The sequence below is a fragment of the Triticum dicoccoides genome, chromosome 5B (assembly GCF_002162155.2).
Source record: "Triticum dicoccoides isolate Atlit2015 ecotype Zavitan chromosome 5B, WEW_v2.0, whole genome shotgun sequence".
NCBI lineage: Eukaryota > Viridiplantae > Streptophyta > Magnoliopsida > Poales > Poaceae > Triticum > Triticum dicoccoides.
In genome coordinates this window covers 642,783,556-642,803,576 of record NC_041389.1, presented here as the reverse complement: position 1 = coordinate 642,803,576, position 20,021 = coordinate 642,783,556, and the positions used below count along the sequence as shown (strand labels likewise).

Here is a 20,021-nt window from a genome sequence, read left to right as displayed (position 1 = left end):
AATGAGTACACGCATATCTATCAATTTTCGTGCTATCAAACTTGCATCCATCATACACACAAATTTCAGCAAACAATGAGCTACCGAAATTGCGCCGAATCCGGTGAACAACCGAATAAAAAGAAACACATACCCCATTACTTTTGCACTTGAACAACACTTATCCGGATTGTTGCGGCGTGGTAGGAACTCGGTGCACCACTTGCCGCGAGCAGTCGTCGCACTGTATTACTGGCAACTGCGAGCCGACGAGCCAGCACTGAGCCCGGGCGACGACCAGGCGTGTCTTCACCGACGAACCGCTGACAGGAGAGATTCGAGTGTCTAGAAGAGGAGCCGATACCTGCATGCAGCACGGAGGCATTGCTGGGGCTGTGCGGTCCGATTCCCGACCAATCCATGGCAAGGCGCAGTCGCCTGCGGCCAGAAACGTCAAACCCGGCGGCAACGCCTGCAGCCGCAGATCCATCGGTTCTGTGCCGGCGACGGGAAGAGGAGGCACAAATCCAAGTGGTCGAGGATAGTGGCGGAGCCTATAGAGCATCGACAACGACGTGCCAGTGCCGGCGGGGATAGGAGGGGCGGCGCTGGCACATATGCGGCGTGGACAGGCAGTGGAGGAGAGGCGTGACTTTTACTCAGCCGCAAAACGGTGGAGTAAACATAGAAAAATTCGCCGCGGCTGAGTATAATTTCTACTCCCTTGACGGATTGGGAATCGGCTAGGTAATAGTTAAAGAAATAAAATCGAATCTTTACTTCTCTAACCGGTTATGGAGGACCGGTTAGAAATGCACTAACACCATGGTAAAGAATGGCGCTCAATTCCTTGATCTCGGTGACCATCAGGTTCATCTGGCTACGATATCGATACCGACGGAGGTAGTTAGGCGTGCCAGTTCGGAGTTTGTGTTTGTGGAAGCGTGCGCGGTCAAGCGGAGACCGCAGCTGAGTCCGAAGCCCTATGGTTCCACCCGTGACATACCGTACTGAAGACTTTTCTGGCCAAAATCTGACCACCTTGTGTTCTCTTCTCACCCACTGCTGTGCCGACCTTCCGATCTCGTGTAACCACCAGCGATTTCCATGCTGACAAACATGCATGAGGACGTACTTGGTCCAAGATTCCGGTGCTGAAGGGCTAACGATTCCGGCACCACGACTAGTAGTCTTTTTTTTGTTAAACTGCACAACTGTTGGTCTGTAGCTGCATCTTAACAGTCACAGTCAGCCAGAACTAGCTTCAACAAGATATATACGCTGGTTCATCCAAGCACATGGGGAAATTTGCTAATTATACGCTAATGTGAAGATGATTGCTCCTTTGCATATGGAAGACGTACAATTGCTAACACGAATACATGGTTACACAACGAGTGAGTTACAACCAAGTACATATTTTCTTGGAACTAATGGACACGTTTCCCATATGTATCAATAATATTTGCTCAAAATAGCAAAAAAAAAAAGGTTATCACAAACATATGTGTTCACTCAGCGTCCAAGAACTTACGACCTACGAGACTTGTTCAGTATTAGAAGGCGGTGTGCTATATCTGCCATCGCTGGTCTTTGATCCACGTCAAGGTTGAGACACTCCACTGCCATCCCTGCCAGATTTTGAAGAAGCTCCAAGTCCTCTGCTGCCGCAATTTCATTGTCAAACAACTCGGTTATTCTGCTCTTGTTGTTGCGAGCTTCAAGGAAGCTCTTTACTAAGTTCTTATTGTCAGAATGTGTGGCCTTCTTCCTACTAATAAGTTCCAACAACACCACTCCGAAGCTATAGACATCACTCTTTTCAGTTAGCAGGCCTGACTGCAGATATACTGGATCCATATAGCTCATGTCACCGATGATTCTTCCGGTGTGTTCTTTGTCTCCCGCAATCAACCTTGATATGCCAAAGTCCGAGATCTTGGGGACAAACTTATCATCCAAAAGTATATTTGCTGGTTTAACATCACCGTGTATGATTTTGGTGTTTGTTTTTGAATGCATGTAAGCAAGACCATCTGCTGATTCTACAGCAATACTTAAACGTATATCCAAGTTTAGAGGCTTCTTGTCTTTGCTGTGAAGAATGTCATCCAAGCTACCACCAGAGAGAAATTCGTATACTAGCAATGGGGTACCAACCTCGAGGCAACAACCTATGAGCCTAACAATATTCTTGTGGATGACTTGAGATTGGATGATGACTTCATTTGCAAATTGGTCATTTTCCAGCAGACTACCACTAATCGGTTGCTTCACTGCAACTTGTTCTTTACCAAGAGTGCCCTTGTAAACTACATCGAAGCCACCTCGTCCAATAAGATTGCTTTCCTTTAAAATTGGCACGAGCTCCTCCTTTTTGAAAATTTTAATATTTTTTGCTCTTTCTAGTGTAGGTCCACCATTCTTTTCATAGAACTCCCTGGTCTTCCTTCTCTCTTTGCGGAGAAGAACTAGAAATGACATAACTACTATGACAGAAATACCACCAATGATACCTACATGGCAAAGTATCCTACTAAAAAGTTTGCAACAAATGATATTGCATAAAAGATAATAAATTACTGATTCAACAAGTTATTTAGAATTTGACTTAAAAGCAGAAGTACTAGTGAATAGTTTAACAATAGAAAGAAAGGGGAGGGACTTTGCCTTGTCCTCTTTGAGTGAGCGACCCTCACAAAGTAAGCCATATATATGTACTCTGTCTCAGGGAATTGGATTTCTATACCAAGCGGAAGTATTTGTATGTGGAGTTGTGGACCTTTGTTGGTTGCATCCTTGTACGTTTACCGCAAGGTGGATCGAGAAATTGAGAAAATGCATAAATGGATGAGTAGGAATTGAGCAAAATGCACCAAGGAAGAAAATAGTGTTGGATCCAATGTGAATGTTGGGCAGATTCAAGCTTACTAAGCTAGTCTCTACGTTGGTATAGATTCATAACTTTTACCAAGAGAGAAATACTACTATAGATCATATTAGTCAAAGGCATATGATATGTTGGAAACCATGCCAATTTCTTGATGATCCAGAGCACCGTGCAGCAGGTCCTTTGGACTGGCATTGAAGTGGAAATGTGGAATACACAGACAAAAAAAAAAAGGAAAATAAGTGGACCACGCAAGCTCACACAGGGTAACCGGCCCCATTATTTGGTCAAGGATGACGGCTCGTGTCTGGGCCTGTCTGTCTTGAGCGTTCGTACGCGCAAAAGAGCAGGGGTCGTGTACGTAGTTGTCCATGTACCTCATTTTGACTTATTACGTACACTTCTTTTCAGACTTCATTTTAGAATTAACATGGTATCCTATATATGAACATTCATCCTATCCTATACTTTTATTAATTAAGTAGTACATGTCAGTAGTATGAAAATTAACAGCATATGTATTAGCAGTTGAAGTGGTACCTACCCACAATCGCCTTGGCTACCAGGGGAAATTTCTCAACACACTGTCCTAATTTCCCATCGCCTCTCATTCCTGGCTTGCATGGACAATCATATCCTCCCAGCCTGTTCTTACATACGCCTTTGCTCGAGCAGTAGTATAGATCGGGGAACTTGCACTCATCGATGTCTTGAGAAGATAAAATTAAGGGTATGAAATTAATTAAGCTTGAGTTAGTTAATTAGTCGTCTAAGACAGGATGGACTGTGCTACTAGTAGGTCAACGAATTGTTAGCTTGATTGAGAATAGTACCTCGGCATCCATCGGCGATGTACGGGTTGCCCGCGTAGTGCTCCGAGCATTTGCACACGTAGCTGAGTGCATACCCCGAGAGGCCAACTGTGGCGTTGACACAGTAGCTGTTGCGGCTGGCGCACGCGTAGTCCGGAGGTGGCCGCTGGCCTTTCGCCGGGCACGAGGCGTTCCCGACGATGGCGAAGTCGAGCACCACGGGGAGCGTCTCCATCAGCAGCGTGTCGCCGTACAAGTCCGGCGTGGAGAAGACGTAGCGCGACTTCTCGACCACCATGGCGTAGGAGCACGGGCTGGACCTCCACCGGGCGTTTTCGTCCGCGACCAGGAGCCCCGGCGCGACGCTGCCGTACTCCGGCTCGCGGGGCAGGGCGGCCTCGCAGCAGCCCTGCCCCGCGCACGACCCGTTCCTCACCGCGAGCTCTCGCTCCGTGCCAGTGCGGCAGACGGGCGTGGTCGGGCCGTCCATGACGACGTCGACCCTCCAGCCCACTCCGCCGACGACGTTGAGCGTCCGCGACACGGCGAACGGCCCCTCCGTGATGCCGTTGCCGAGCGTCATGGCCTGGGTTTGGAACCTGTACTGGGTGCTGTTGGTGCTGCAGCCGGACGTGATGGGGCCGTACGCCCGCGCCTGGCTCCTATCGGCTGACATGTCCACCAGCTCCACCGGAAAATACGAGGTGTTGAACCCCAGATAGGCGGCGGCGTCGGAGGCCGCCGAGGCGTCGCGGTCGGTGACCATGATGCGGTTGGTGTCTGTGTCGGCGAGGAACGCTCGAGGGGGGTCGACGGAGTGGTCGCAGGCGACCTGGAAGCCCTCGCGGAAGCAGCCGGGCATCAGGCCAAAGGGGAACGGGATGCTCAGGTTGCCGCACTTGTCAGGGCAGCCCGGACGTGTGATCGGCAGCTGCTCATCTAGTTCAGCCCCGGCCATGGCTGCTGCGCCTGCAAGAATGAGTAGAAGCTGGACTGGCAGTGGCAGCAGCCTGGATTGCGAGGGCATGTTCCGGCGCGAGATCTGCTTTTCTTTCCTTTTTCTTCTTGGCTAGCTTGGATGCTCTCCGGTTTGCGCACCATGTGTTATATAAAAATCAGAAGTCAACAGCGAGTCAACTGAGCTACGTCGCCACGGACTTAACGCGTTTCCACGTTTTTTTTAAAAAAAAGATCCATTTTATTAGCTTAAAATAAAGCATCATGAGAATACAAACACGATGAGCACACATCTGTCCTCTGCATAGTCAGAATGCACACAGTCAACACCAACACACAAAAACACACATACAGATAGCAAAGTCATATAATACCAAAGTTATGCATGGAGAGAAGAAATAAAATCCAAAGTGATCGGATCGGGAACCTACATGAAAGACCATATTCGCACAAACTATCTCAAGACGCCATATGGATAAGGAGGTTCTTCAAGAACAACGCCTTTTCAGGAAGGGAGTGGTGCTCAATTGCCGTCGTCACCGGATCCGGCCAGTCATGGACTGATGGCCAGAATTTAGGTTTTCACCTTTAAAAAACAGTTCGAGCAATGCCTTCAACAAGGTAAGAGCATCTCTAGCAGACACCGTATAATCGCCGGAACTGTAAAATTCCGGCGATTATACGGGTTTGGGCCGTTTTGTCTGCCAGAACAGACACCGTAAACGCGGCCTGGCTCGTAAAACTTTTGCGGTGGCCCGGAAACGCTTCCCCTCGACCAGTATATGTGCGGGTTCGACTGCTGGATATGGGCCCGAACCCTATCCCTCCTCCGCCGCGAAAATCCCCAAGCCCTCACCGCCGGTGCCGCAGATCCGCCGCTCGCGCCTCCAATCCGCCGCTCGCGCCTCCAATCCGCCGCCCGCGATGGCCAACTCCGCCCATCGTGACAACGGTGACCCCGAGCGGGCGTGTTGCGTCAGATCCTACGCAGCGCGGAAGCGCGCCGCCTTGCAGTACACACGCCACGGGGCCGGAGCGACGTGCCGATGGCGTCGTCGGGCCGGAGGACTTCCTCCCCCAGCGAAGGCGGACGCCATTTTGCCCACGTTTCTTGCACGCAGTGCGTGGGAGGAGGAAGCGGAGCGGCAACGCCGTCGGAGGGACGACGAGATCGACACCGTGCTCTACGAGCAGGGAGTCACGTCGGCCCTCGCATTCGGCGACAAGAAGGAGGATTGGCGCCGCGGGGCCGATGAGCAGGAGCGAATCTTCGTCCTCCTCACCTCCGACGATGACTCCGATTGAGCGCCGCCGCTGGTCGGCTACCGCACGAGCTCCAGTGAGCTCCATTTTGTCTAATGCTACGGTAGCGTAGCTCCGTCGAGCTTTTATGTAAATATATCTATGTTGTGTACGAACGATCTGCCCCTATGTGAAGAATAATCTATGCTCCGGCGAATTTTTGCGTTAAATTTCTTGCGCGAAACATGTTTTATAAATTTTACGGTTTTGGATACAGTTTCTGATCTAGCACGACGAGTTTGAGCCCGTATAAACATTGCCATTGCCAGACTTCAGATCTGGACTTTCACCTCTGGGCTCGGTACTGGGTACTCAAGAAGCACCACCATCGACGTCACAAATGTACTGTCACCACCACTATTCCACGATCCCCGCAGCTATATGTGATGCGCCGCTGCACGACTATTTCTCCGCGTCAAGCCGCCATCCATAGTTTGCAGCTCCTCGTCGAAGTCAACCATCGGATCTGGAGAGATGAACTCCCCAAAGATCTTTCGATGTACACCGTCGCCGTGGAGCCACAGGAGGTCGCCGCACCAACACAGTCCCATCGCCAGGCTAACCAAGATCTAGATCACCGTCACCAACCGAGGTACCGTGCGCCGACATGGGGAGACAAGCCACCATGCTAGGCCCGGCCCAAGTGCCGCTGGAGGTCACACACATCCGCAGGAAATGCCTGGTTGCAACGGCACCCCAACCAGCGCCCACCCATGCATGCATGAACCCTCCCACAATCGCAGTCCGAAACCAGACACTAGGGACCGCTGCAAACCGCGTCCAACCAACCGCTGAGCCCCGTCGTTGACCACAGTGACCTCGTGTCCAAGCGCACACCGACGCGCCGCCTGTCTCCGTGCCCATCAAATCCGGGTTGCCGCCGCGAGAGGAAAGCCCACGCCGCAGTGGGCCGCACGAGCTTCGCTCCGCGATGTCCTCCGGCGGCGGCGCGGCAGGAGGAGGAGGGATGTAGAGTGGCGGCGCTAGGGTTTGTGGAGCACGCCCTCGGCAAAGTCGGCACGGGTCGAGCGCTAGTCCACGAGTTTTATTGGGAAACGCTTGGTGTCACGATTTGCTGGAATCGGCATCGCCATTTGCTGGAACCAGAGACCCTGTTTGTGGGAAGGGCCGTCGATAGATCGACGAGATGCTGCAACCAACGCGGTGATTTGCTGGAACCATTGTCACGGTTTATTGGAACGTGTATCCTCTCTAGACTATCATGTCTTGGGTTATATAGTCTTACTGGGACTTAGGCTGGGCCATATTTCGACTCATTGTCTTGGGTTGTATTTGGACCTTATTTCGACTCGCAATGGGCCTTAGGCTTCGCCATATGTATATATGGGCCTACCCCTTGGGTATAACCTCCGTCATTATTCATTGTTTGTGTGTGATCATCGAGATGTATATGTGTTTGCATCAATTCAAAATTTCAAAAGTAAGGGTTGTGGATGCAAATGGAGTTGGTTGAGGCCGGTCAAGCATTGTCCGCGGGCGCGTTCATGGCCGTATTTGGGCCCAAATTTACCAACTCTGGTTGTAGATGCTCTTAGTTGAAAAACAAAGTGACCAGTCCTTGTGTAACCATGCAATGAAGCATCCTAAAAAAAGGTAATTAAGTTACCAAATATACACCCTCCATAAACGAGCAGTTAATCATCGACACAGTACAAGAACTATTTTTTCTTGAGGATCACGGTAGAAGAACTGGTAGCGTGTGTAAAGTCAGCAGTTTCCACTCGTGCTTAAATGAACCAGGCCTTGTCTGGTTGATGCGATGGATATGCAGCTACAGACAAACATCATCGACCGATGCACGTGGATGCACGACGAGTCTCTCTCTCTCTGTTCGGCACCGAAATCTTGGACCAAGTACGTCCTCGTCTTTTGTCAGCATCGAAATCGCTCCGGAATGCAGATATGAGATCGGTAGCGGCTTGGGCGAGAAGATAATGTTGGCCAGAGAGACTCGAAGTCTCCGCTGCCACGGCTGGCACGATAGTTCATAGGGACGGCTGATGTGCTTCCTCAACGTGCATGTGGACGTGATGCGCCGATCCATCAAACCCAAAGCTCACGGCTCACACATGCAGGCGCTACGGCACGGAAAATGCAGCAGCCACAACAACAACACGAATTACCCGCAAAAGAAAAGAAGAAAAAACACGAATGAAATCGCAAATCATGGAGAAATACCTCAAAAAATGATCTAAAAATAGCCTCGACAAACTCTCGAGGATCAAGGAGAGGCGAAATTGTCAAGTTGGAAGCGGAGGCCGGGCTAGAAAACCATCGAGCCGCTCCATCCCGGCAGATACGCAATCATTGACGTGTTGAGCTCCTTCGGATCGCCTGGGCTGCTGGAGGCAACTGACGAGGCGCGTCGTCAGTTCCTGCTTGCTAAGGGCATCTTCAGCCGTTGGCCCCCCCCAGGACGCACAAAAATCGCCCCCTGAGGGCGAGCCGGCGAGACACTCGGCGCGGGGGCGGTTTTTCGCTCAGTCGCCGCCCCCAGCTCGCCCCCAGGCGCCGAAATTGGCCCACTTTGCAGCCCAATTTCGGCGAATAAACGGCCCATATGGACGAAAATAGGCCCATATTCGGCGTGGTTTCGCCCTGTCTCGGCGTTCAATTATCAACATAATTATTCCTTATCACATATTTCATCACAGAAAAATCAAATACTTCAACAAAATAGTACAACAACAAATAGTTCAATACAAATTATATAGTTCAACAAATAAAAACTCGTATTTCATCACGCGGCGTCCCCCTTGAGCCTCCATAGGTGCTCAATCAGATCTTTCTGCAGTTGATGATGCACCTGTGGGTCTCGGATCTCTTGACGCATACTGAGATAGGCAGTCCAAGTTGCCGGTAGCTGGTGATCAACTTCGGCTAGAGGACCCTGCCTGTAGTATGGTTCAGTGTCAAACACTGGGTCTTCTTGCTCGCTCTTGATGATCATGTTGTGCAAGATGACACAACAAGTCATGATCTCTCACATTTGATCTTTCGACCAGGTCTGAGCAGGGTACCGAACAACAGCGAATCGAGATTGGAGCACACCAAATGCCCGCTCGACATCCTTCCTGCAAGCCTCCTGAAGCTTCGCAAACCAGGCGTTCTTGCCTCCTGGCACAGGGTTTGAGATCGTCTTCACAAATGTCGACCATCTCGGATAGATGCCGTCAGCTAGATAGTACCCCTTGTTGTATTGGTGCCCATTGATCTCGAAGTTCACCGGAGGAGAATGGCCCTCAACGAGCTTGGCAAAAACAGGAGAGCACTGCAACACGTTGATGTCATTGTGAGTTTCTGGCAATACCAAAGAAGGAGTGCCAAATCCAGAGGTGCTGTGTGGCTACCGCCTCAAGCACCACACTGCAACCGCCTTTGGCGCCTTTGTACATCCCCTGCCAACCAAATGGGCAGTTCTTCCATTTCCAATGCATGCAGTCGATGCTTCCAAGCATCCCAGGAAATCCTCTTGCTGCATTCTGGGCTAGGATCCGAGCAGTGTCTTCCGCATTGGGTGCTCTCAAGTATTGTGGCCCAAACACTGCCACCACTGCCCGACAGAACTTGTAGAAACACTCTATGCTGGTGGACTCGGTCATGCGCCCATAGGGAGCTCCATATGCAAGCATCCTCATCGCTGTCGTGCACTTCTGGATGGAGGTGAATCCAAGAGCACCAGTGCAATCCATCTTGCACTTGAAGTAGTTGTCGAACTCCCGGATGGAATTCACAATCCTGAGGAAGAGCTTTCGGCTCATCCGATAACGGCGCCGAAATGTTCTCTCGCCATGAAGTGGAGCATCGGCGAAGTAGTCGGAGTAGAGCATGCAGTAGCCTTGCAGACGATGCCGGTTCTTTGCTTTCACCCGCCCCGACGCCGAGCCACCTCGACGCGGCTTTTCACTGCTCGCTAGCAGCTGGGCGAGGGCGGCGAGCACCATCAGATGCTCTTCTTCCTGGACGTCGGCCGCGGCTTCCTCCTCCAGCAGCGCGGCGAGCTCTTCCTCCTCATCGGAGTCCATCGCCTAGTCAGTCAAAACGCCGAACACCTTGCGCTCGGTGGGCGTGTACCTGCCGTTAAACCGCGCCTTCGCGGCCGGAAACGGCGGCCGGCAGCGCCTAGTGCTGCGGGAGGGGCTGCCGCAGCGAAGCGCTGCTATTTTCCGGCGGGGAATGGCTATCTAGCGGAGTAGGCCGGCGCCCGTCGCCGGGATACAGCTAGTGGTGGCCGAGGGCGCGGGGGGTGCGAGGCGAGTCGGGGGAAGAAAAACTTGACTTTTCCCCTGTCGGTGTGGGCCAGGCGTGCTTTTCCCTAGCGCCGGAGCCCCCAACGGCTCCCCAGCGCGCCGGGTTCGGCCTGTGACCGCCGGGCGGAAAAAAGGTCCGAACCGGCGATTTTCGGCGTCCTGGGGGCGCGACTGGGCCGTTTTTTCGGCGCCGGCGCGAAAAAATCGCCTGGGGAGGCCTTCTTGGGGGCGCGGCTGGAGATGCCCTAAGTGTACACCAACTGATGTGTGGGTGACGAGCTTTGCTACACATACATGATGTTTCAGGCATGAGGGGTTTACAGGGTGTTGTGGCGGTTTTTAATTAGTCATTAGTAGAGGCGCGGGCTCACCCCCATTGTAATCAGGGGATGTGTTTAGAAAGTTTGGAAGGAGCTTATATATCTAGCATTTTTGGTGGGTGACTGATGTGCTGTGACGTTGCGTTGCTCTACAATTAATGTCTTCCTGGTGGTCGCTCTTGTCTGTTGTCTCCAGTCTTTTTTTTGAAATAAAACATCCTTTTTATTTATTAGTAATAATGGTTACATCGTCTATAAAAAAATTTAGAATATTGTTCATAGGTTCCTCAAACCAATCCCTTGTCTCAGAAAATTTGGCTACTCTAGCAACTTCATGAGCTACTTTATTTTCCTTCCTATTAAAGTGTTCAAATCTAACTAACGAAAAATCACAAGCCAAAAAATAACAATCATCAAACACAGCTGCCGCCGCTCCCGCTGTATGTCCTCCATTCTTCATCGTGTCAATTACTTCCATATTGTCGGAGTTAACAATAAGTCGGTTACTTCCCGCCTTTTGTGCAAGTAATAAGCCAAAACGTAGTGCCATGGCTTCTGCTGTTAAAACATCTGCACACCAATCCATCTTCCAATTCCCTCCAACAATAAATCTTCCTTTATCATCTCTAAGTACAGCTCCCGCTGTGCCTCTAAGCATGTCTTGATCGAAAGAAGAATCGACATTTAATTTCACAAAACCTAGAGGGGGTCTCGTCCATGCCTCTATTTTATTTGTTGCCTTGGAGGATTGGGCAATAACATAGTTCGTCGTTATAGCACGGGCTCCCATCGAAATTTGGTATGCATCTTGGGTCTTCCCCTGATGAACTAGCGAACGTCTTTCCCACCATAAATACCAGGCTGTTATAACGATCAGTTCGCGAACATTCTGTGTGCCCACTGTAGATAGCTCATGTTCTAGCATAAAAATTAGAAATTCAAGTACTGCCTCTCCCGCACGATCGACCGCACAGGCTTTTTTAATGGCTTCCTGCAATCCCAGTTTCTCCCACACCTCTTTTGCCTTTTGACATAAAAATAATAAGTGTTTAGTATCTTCATGCCCGTTCAAACATGATGGGCAGGTGGGCGAAACTTTCATATGTCTATTAGCAAGTGTAACACGACACGGGAGGGTTCCATGTAAGGTACACCAAATAAAGATCTTCACTTTTGCTGGACAAGATAATTTCTAAATCTTGCTCCAAATAGTATTGACATTTATTCCTCCAATGCCATCTGAGTGTTGCAATTGTTGGGAACATAGTAATTTCAAAAAATTTCCTACGCACACGCAAGATCATGGTGATGGCATAGCAACGAGAAGGGAGAGTGTCGTCCACGTACCCTCGTAGACCGTAAGCGGAAGCGTTATGACAACGCGGTTGATATAGTCGTACGTCTTCACGATCCGACCGATCCAAGCACCGAACGTACGGCACCTCTGACTTCAGCACACGTTCAGCTCGATGACGATCCCCGGGCTCCGATCCAGCAAACCTTCGGGGATGAGTTCCGTCAGCACGACGGCATGGTGACGATGATGATGTTCTACCGGCGCAGGGCTTCGCCTAAACTCCGCGACGATATGACCGAGGTGGAATATGGTGGAGGGGGGCACCGCACACAGCTAAGGAACGATCCGTAGATCAACTTGTGGGTTCTAGGGTGCCCCCCCGCCCCCGTATATAAAGGAGCCAGGGGGAGGAGGTGGCCGGCCAAGGAGGGCGCGCCAAGGGGGGGAGTCCTACTCCCACCGGGAGTAGGACTCCCTTCTTTCCTAGTTGGAGTAGGAGTAGGAAGAGGGGAAGGAAAGGGGGGGGGGCGCCGCCCCCCTCTCCTTGTCCTATTCGGACTAGGGAGGGGAGGGGGCGCGGCCCACCTCTTGTCTCCTCTCCTCTTCTCCCTTATGGCCCATGTAGGCCCAATAACCCCCGGGAGGGTTCCGGTAACCCCCCGGTACTCCGGTAGAATGCCGATTTCACCCGGAACACTTCTGATGTCCAAACATAGGCTTCCAATATATCAATCATTATGTCTCGACCATTTCGAGACTCCTCGTCATGTCCGTGATCACATCCGGGACTCCAAACAAACTTCGGTACATCAAAACTTATAAACTCATAATAAAACTGTCATCGTAACGTTAAGCGTGCGGACCCTACGGGTTCGAGAACTATGTAGACATGACCTAGAACTATTCTCGTGTTGGGGAACGTTGCAGAAAATTAAAATTTTTCCTATAGTTTCACCAAGATCCATCTATGAGTTCATCTAGCATCGAGTCATGGGAGAGTGATTGCATCTACATACCACTTGTAGATCGCGTGCGGAAGCGTTCAATGGAACGGGGTTGATGGAGTCGTACTCGCCGTGATTCAGATCATCGGAGATTCTAGCACCGAACGGACGGCACCTCCGCGTTCAACACACGTACGGAACAACCACGTCTCCTCCTTCTTGATCCAGCAAGGGGAGAGGAGAGGTTTAGGGAGATGGCACCAGTAGCAGCACGACGGCGTGGTGTTGATGGAGCTGCAGTACTCCGGGCAGGGCTTCGCCAAGCGCTATGGAGGAGGAGGAGGTGTTGGAGAGGGAGAAGGAGGCAACCAAAGGTGTGGGATGAAAGCCCTCCTTCCCCCACTATATATAGGAGGGCCTAGGGGGGGGGGCGCCGGCCCTAGGAGATCAAATCTCCTAGGGGGGGCGGCGGCCAAGGGGGTTTCCCTCCCCCCCAAGGCACCTAGGAGGTGCCTTCCCCTCCTAGGACTCTTCCCTCTCAAACCCTAGGCGCATGGGCCTATGTTGGGGCTGGTGCCCTTGGCCCATGCAGGCCAAGGCACACCCCCTACAGCCCATGTGGCCCCCCGGGGCAGGTGGCCCCACCCGGTGGGCCCCTGGGACCCTTCCGGTGGTCCCGGTACAATACCGATAACACCGAAACTTGTCCCGATGCCTGAAACAGGACTTCCCATATATAAATCTTTACCTCCGGACCATTCCGGAACTCCTCGTGACGTCCGGGATCTCATCCGGGACTCCGAACAACATTCGGGTTACTGCATATACATATCCCTACAACCCTAGCGTCACTGAACCTTAAGTGTGTAGACCCTACGGGTTCGGGAGACATGTAGACATGACCGAGATCGCTCTCCGGTCAATAACCAACAGCGGGATCTGGATACCCATGTTGGCTCGCACATGCTCCATGATGATCTCATCGGATGAACCACGATGTCGAGGATTCAAGCAACCCCGTATACAATTCCCTTTGTCAATCGATATGTTACTTGCCCGAGATTCGATCGTCGGTATCCCAATACCTCATTCAATCTCGTTACCGGCAAGTCACTTTACTCGTACCGTAATGCATGATCCCGTGACCAGACACTTGGTCACTTTGAGCTCATTATGATGATGCATTACCGAGTGGGCCCAGTGATACCTCTCCGTTATACGGAGTGACAAATCCAATCTCGATCCGTGTCAACCCAACAGACACTTTCGGAGATACCTGTAGTGCACCTTTATAGTCACCCAGTTACGTTGTGACGTTTGATACACCCAAAGCACTCCTATGGTATCCGGGAGTTACACGATCTCATGGTCAAAGGAAAAGATACTTGACATTAGAAAAGCTCTAGCAAACGAACTATACGATCTTACGCTATGCTTAGGATTGGGTCTTGTCCATCACATCATTACCCTAATGATGTGATCCCGTTATCAATGACATCCAATGTCCATAGCCAGGAAACCATGACTATCTATTGATCAACGAGCTAGTCAACTAGAGGCTTACTAGGGACATGTTGGTGTCTGTTATTCACACATGTATTACGATTTCCGGATAATACAATTATAGCATGAATAAAGACAATTATCATGAACAAAGAAATATAATAATAATGCTTTTTATTATTGCCTCTAGGGCATATTTCCAACAGTCTCCCACTTGCACTAGAGTCAATAACCTAGTTACATTGTGATGAATCGAACACCCATGGAATTCTGATGTTGATCATGTTTTGCTCTAGGGAGAGGTTTAGTCAACGGATCCGCTACATTCAGGTCCGTATGTACTTTACAAATCTCTATCTCTCCATCTTGAACATTTTCACGAATGGAGTTGAAGCGACGCTTGATGTGCCTTGTCTTCTTGTGAAACCTGGGCTCCTTGGCAAGTGCAATAGCTCCAGTGTTGTCACAGAAGAGCTTGATCGGCCCCGACGCATTGGGTATGACTCCTAGGTCGGTGATGAACTCCTTCACCCATATTGCTTCATGTGCTGCGTCCGAGGCTGCCATGTACTCCGCTTCACATGTAGATCCCGCCATGACGCTCTGCTTGCAACTGCACCAGCTTACTGCCCCACCATTCAAAATATACACGTATCCGGTTTGTGACTTAGAGTCATCCAGATCTGTGTCGAAGCTAGCGTCGACGTAACCCTTTACAACGAGCTCTTCGTCACCTCCATAAACGAGAACCATTTCCTTAGTCCTTTTCAGGTACTTCAGGATATTCTTGACCGCTGTCCAGTGTTCCTTGCCGGGATTACTTTGGTACCTTCCTACCAAACTTACGGCAAGGTTTACATCAGGTCTGGTACACAGCATGGCATACATAATAGAACCTATGGCTGAGGCATAGGGGATGACACTCATCTCTTCTATATCTTCTGCCGTGGTCGGACATTGAGCTGAGCTCAATTTCACACCTTGCAAAACAGGCAAGAACCCTTTCTTGGACTGATCCATTTTGAACTTCTTCAAAATCTTATCAAGATATGTGCTTTGTGAAAGACCTATGAGGCGTCTCGATCTATCCGTATAGATCTTGATGCCTAATATATAAGCAGCTTCTCCAAGGTCCTTCATTAAAAAACTTTTATTCAAGTAGGCCTTAATGCTGTCCAAGAGTTCTATATCATTTCCCATCAAAAGTATGTCATCTACATATAATATGAGAAATGCTACAGAGCTCCCACTCACTTTCTTGTAAACGCGGGCTTCTCCATAAGTCTGCGTAAATCCAAACGCTTTGATCATCTCATCAAAACGAATGTTCCAACTCCGAGATGCTTGCACCAGCCCATAAATCGAGCGTTGGAGCTTGCACACCTTGTCAGCATTCTTAGGATCGACAAAACCTTCCGGCTGCATCATATACAATTCTTCCTTAAGGAAACCATTAAGGAATGCCGTTTTGACGTCCATTTGCCATATTTCATAATCATAGAATGCGGCAATCGCTAACATGATTCGGACGGACTTCAGCTTCGCTACCGGTGAGAAAGTCTCATCGTAGTCAACCCCTTGAACTTGTCGATAACCCTTAGCAACAAGCCGAGCTTTATAGATGGTCACATTACCATCCGCGTCTGTCTTCTTCTTAAAGATCCATTTATTTTCTATGGCTCGCCGTTCAACGGGCAAGTCAGTCAAAGTCCATACTTCGTTTTCATACATGGATCCTATCTCGGATTTCATGGCTTCTAGCCATTTGTCGGAATCCGGGCCCGCCATCGCTTCTTCATAATTCGAAGGTTCACTATTGTCTAACAACATGATTTCCAAGACAGGGTTCCCGTACCACTCTGGTGTGGAACGTGTCCTTGTGGACCTTCGAATTTCAGTAGGAGCTTGATCAGAAGTATCTTGATCATTATCATTAACTTCCTCTCTAGTCGGTGTAGGCACCTCAGGAACATTTTCTTGAGTTGCGCCATTTTCTGGTTCAAGAGGTAATACTTCATCAAGCTCTACTTTCCTCCCACTTACTTCTCTCGAGAGAAACTCTTTCTCCAGAAAGGACCCATTCTTGGCAACAAAGATCTTGCCTTCGGATCTGAGATAGAAGATATACCCAATAGTTTCTTTAGGGTATCCTATGAAGACACATTTTTCCGATTTGGGTTCGAGCTTTTCAGGTTGAAGTTTCCTGACATAAGCATCGCATCCCCAAACTTTTAGAAACGACAGCTTAGGTTTCTTCCCAGACCATAATTCATCTGGTGTCGTCTCAACGTATTTCGACGGTGCCCTATTTAAAGTGAATGCGGCAGTCTCTAAAGCATAGCCCCAAAAAGATAGTGGTAAATCGGCAAGAGACATCATAGATCGCACCATATCTAATAGAGTGCGATTACGACGTTCGGACACACCATTACGCTGAGGCGTTCCAGGCGGCGTGAGTTGTGAAACTATTCCACATTTTCTTAAGTGTGTGCCAAATTCGTGATTCAAATATTCTCCTCCACGATCTGATCGTAGAAACTTGATTTTCCTGTCACATTGATTCTCAACTTCACTCTGAAATTCCTTGAACTTTTCAAAGGTCTCAGACTTGTGTTTCATTAAGTAGACATACCCATATCTACTCAAGTCATCAGTGAGGGTGAGAACATAACGATAGCCACCGCGAGCCTCAACACTCATTGGACCGCACACATCAGTATGTATGATTTCCAATAAGTTGGTTGCTCGCTCCATTATTCCTGAGAACGGAGTCTTGGTCATTTTACCCATGAGGCATGGCTCGCACGTGTCAAATGATTCGTAATCAAGAGACTCTAAAAGTCCATCAGCATGGAGCTTCTTCATGCGTTTGACACCTATGTGACCAAGGCGGCAGTGCCACAAGTATGTGGGACTATCACTATCAATCTTACATCTTTTGGTACTTACACTATGAATATGTGTAGCATTACGCTCGAGATTCATAAAGAATAAACCATTCACCATCGGAGCATGACCATAATACATATCTCTCATATAAATAGAACAACCATTATTCTCGGATTTAAATGAGTAGCCATCTCGAATTAAACGAGATCCTGATACAATGTTCATGCTCAAACTTGGCACTAAATAACAATTATTGAGGTTCAAAACTAATCCCGTAGGTAAATGTAGAGGTAGCGTGCCGACGGCGATCACATCGACCTTGGAACCATTCCCGACGCGCATCGTCACCTCGTCCTTCGCCAGTCTCCGTTTATTCCGCAGCTCCTGCCATGTGTTACAAATATGAGCAACGGCACCAGTATCAAATACCCAGGAGTCACTACGATTACTGGTAAGGTACACATCAATTACATGTATATTAAATATACCTTTGGTTTTGCCAGCCTTCTTGTCCGCTAAGTATTTGGGGCAGTTCCGCTTCCAGTGACCACTTTCCTTGCAATAAAAGCACTCAGTCTCGGGCTTGGGTCCATTCTTTGGCTTCTTCCCGGCAGCTTGCTTGCTGGGCGCGGCAACTACCTTGCCGTCCTTCTTGAAGTTCTTTTTACCCTTGCCCTTCTTGAACTTAGTGGTTTTATTGACCATCAACACTTGATGTTCCTTCTTGACTTCTACCTCTGCTGATTTCAGCATAGCAAATACTTCAGGAATGGTCTTTTCCATCCCCTGCATATTGAAGTTCATCACAAAGCTCTTGTAGCTCGGTGGAAGCGACTGAAGGATTCTGTCAATGATCGCATCATCCGGGAGATTAACTCCGAGCTGAGTCAAGCGGTTATGTAACCCAGACATAGTGAGTATGTGCTCACTGACAGAACTATTTTCCTCCATCTTACAGCTGAAGAATTTGTCGGAGACTTCATATCTCTCGACCCGGGCATGAGCTTGGAAAACCATTTTCAGCTCTTCGAACATCTCATATGCTCCATGTCTCTCAAAACGCTTTTGGAGCCCCGGCTCTAAGCTGTAAAGCATGCCGCACTGAACGAGGGAGTAGTCATCGGTACGTGCCTGCCAAGCGTTCATAACGTCTTGTTCTGCAGGGAGAACAGGTGCATCACCTAGCGGTGCTTGTAGGACGTAATCTTTCTTGGCAGCTATGAGGATGATCCTCAGGTTCCGGACCCAGTCCGTGTAGTTGCTGCCATCGTCTTTCAGCTTAGTTTTCTCTAGGAACGCGTTGAAGTTGAGGACTACGTTGGCCATTTGATCTACAAGACATATTGTAAAATATTTAGACTAAGTTCATGATAATTAAGTTCATCTAATCAAATTATAATGAACTCCCACTTAGATAGACATCCCTCTTAGTCATCTAAGTGTTACACGATCCGAGTCGACTAGGCCGTGTCCAATCATCACGTGAGACGGACTAGTCATCGTCGGTGAACATTCTCATGTTGATCGTATCTTCCATACGACTCGTGTTCGACCTTTCGGTCTCCGTGTTCCGAGGCCATGTCTGTACATGCTAGGCTCGTCAAGTTAACCCTAAGTGTTTTCGCTGTGTAAAACTGTCTTACACCCGTTGTATGTGAACGTAAGAATCCATCACACCCGATCATCACGTGGTGCTTAGAAGCGACGAACTGTAGCAACGGTGCACAGTTAGGGGAGAACACTTCTTGAAATTTTTGTAAGGGATCATCTTATTTACTACCGTCGTCCTAAGTAAACAAGATGCATAAAACATAATAAACATCACATGCAATTATATAAAGTAGTGACATGATATGGCCAATATCATATAGCTCCTTTGATCTTCATCTTTGGGGCTCCATGATCATCTTGTCACCGGCATGACACCATGATCTCCATCATCATGATCTCCATCATCGTGTCTTCATGAAGTTGTCACGCCAACGACTACTTCTACTTCTATGACTAACGCGTTTAGTAATAAAGTAAAGTAGTTTACATGGCGTTCTTCAATGACACGCAGGTCATACAAAAAATAAAGACAACTCCTATGGCTCCTGCCAGTTGTCATACTCATCGACATGCAAGTCGTGATTCCTATTACAATAGCATGAACATCTCATACATCACATATAGATCATTCATCATTCATCACAACTTTGGCCATATCATATCACAAAGCACTTGCTGCAAAAACAAGTTAGACGTCCTCTAATTGTTGTTGCAAGTTTTACGTGGCTGAAGTAGGGTTCTAGCAAGAACGTTTTCTTACCTACATGAAAGCCACAACGTGATTTATCAACTTCTATTTACCCTTCATAAGGACCCTTTTCATCGAATCCGCTCCAACTAAAGTGGGAGAGACAGACACCCGCCAGCCACCTTATGCAACTAGTGCATGTTAGTCGGTGGAACCGGTCTCGTGTAAGGTTGGTCCGGGCCGCTTCATCCCACAATACCGCTGAAGCAAGATAAGACTAGTAGCGGCAAGAAAGTTGACAAATCTACGCCCACAACAAATTGTGTTCTACTCGTGCAAGAAGAACTACGCATAGACCTAGCTCATGATGCCACTGTTGGGGAACGTTGCAGAAAATTAAAATTTTTCCTACGGTTTCACCAAGATCCATCTATGAGTTCATCTAGCAACGAGTCATGGGCGAGTGATTGCATCTACATACCACTTGTAGATCGCGTGCGGAAGCGTTCAATGGAACGGGGTTGATGGAGTCGTACTCGCCGTGATTCAGATCACCGGAGATTCTAGCATCGAACGGACGGCACCTCCGCGTTCAACACACGTACGGAACAGCCACGT

General features: G+C 49.1%; 1 protein-coding gene across 2 annotated transcripts; it reads right to left on the bottom strand.

Annotated features, from left to right (window-relative positions):
* Positions 1-1,307: 1,307 nt before the first annotated feature.
* On the bottom strand, positions 1,308-4,754 carry LOC119312283 (wall-associated receptor kinase 2-like). Of its 2 annotated transcripts, XM_037588007.1 has the most exons (3): positions 3,703-4,754; positions 3,414-3,578; positions 1,308-2,495 (listed from the first exon to the last, which is right to left on the bottom strand). In XM_037588007.1, exons 1-3 carry the CDS (start codon positions 4,706-4,708, stop codon positions 1,510-1,512), a joined length of 2,157 nt encoding a protein of 718 aa, XP_037443904.1. In that variant the 5' UTR covers positions 4,709-4,754; the 3' UTR covers positions 1,308-1,509. The 2 variants fall into 2 exon arrangements, with proteins under 2 accessions (XP_037443904.1, XP_037443905.1); XM_037588008.1 differs by lacking the exon at positions 3,414-3,578.
* Between the last annotated feature and the right edge of the window lie 15,267 nt (positions 4,755-20,021).

Coding starts and splice junctions, on each gene's coding strand:
- LOC119312283 (XM_037588007.1), bottom strand. CDS start 4,708: ATGCCCTCGCAATCCAGGCTGCTGCCACTGCCAGTCCAGCTTCTACTC. Junction 3,579..3,702: donor CATCGCCGATGGATGCCGAG/GTACTATTCTCA, acceptor TATCTTCTCAAG/ACATCGATGAGTGCAAGTTC. Junction 2,496..3,413: donor GGTAGCCAAGGCGATTGTGG/GTAGGTACCACT, acceptor TTTGCCATGTAG/GTATCATTGGTGGTATTTCT.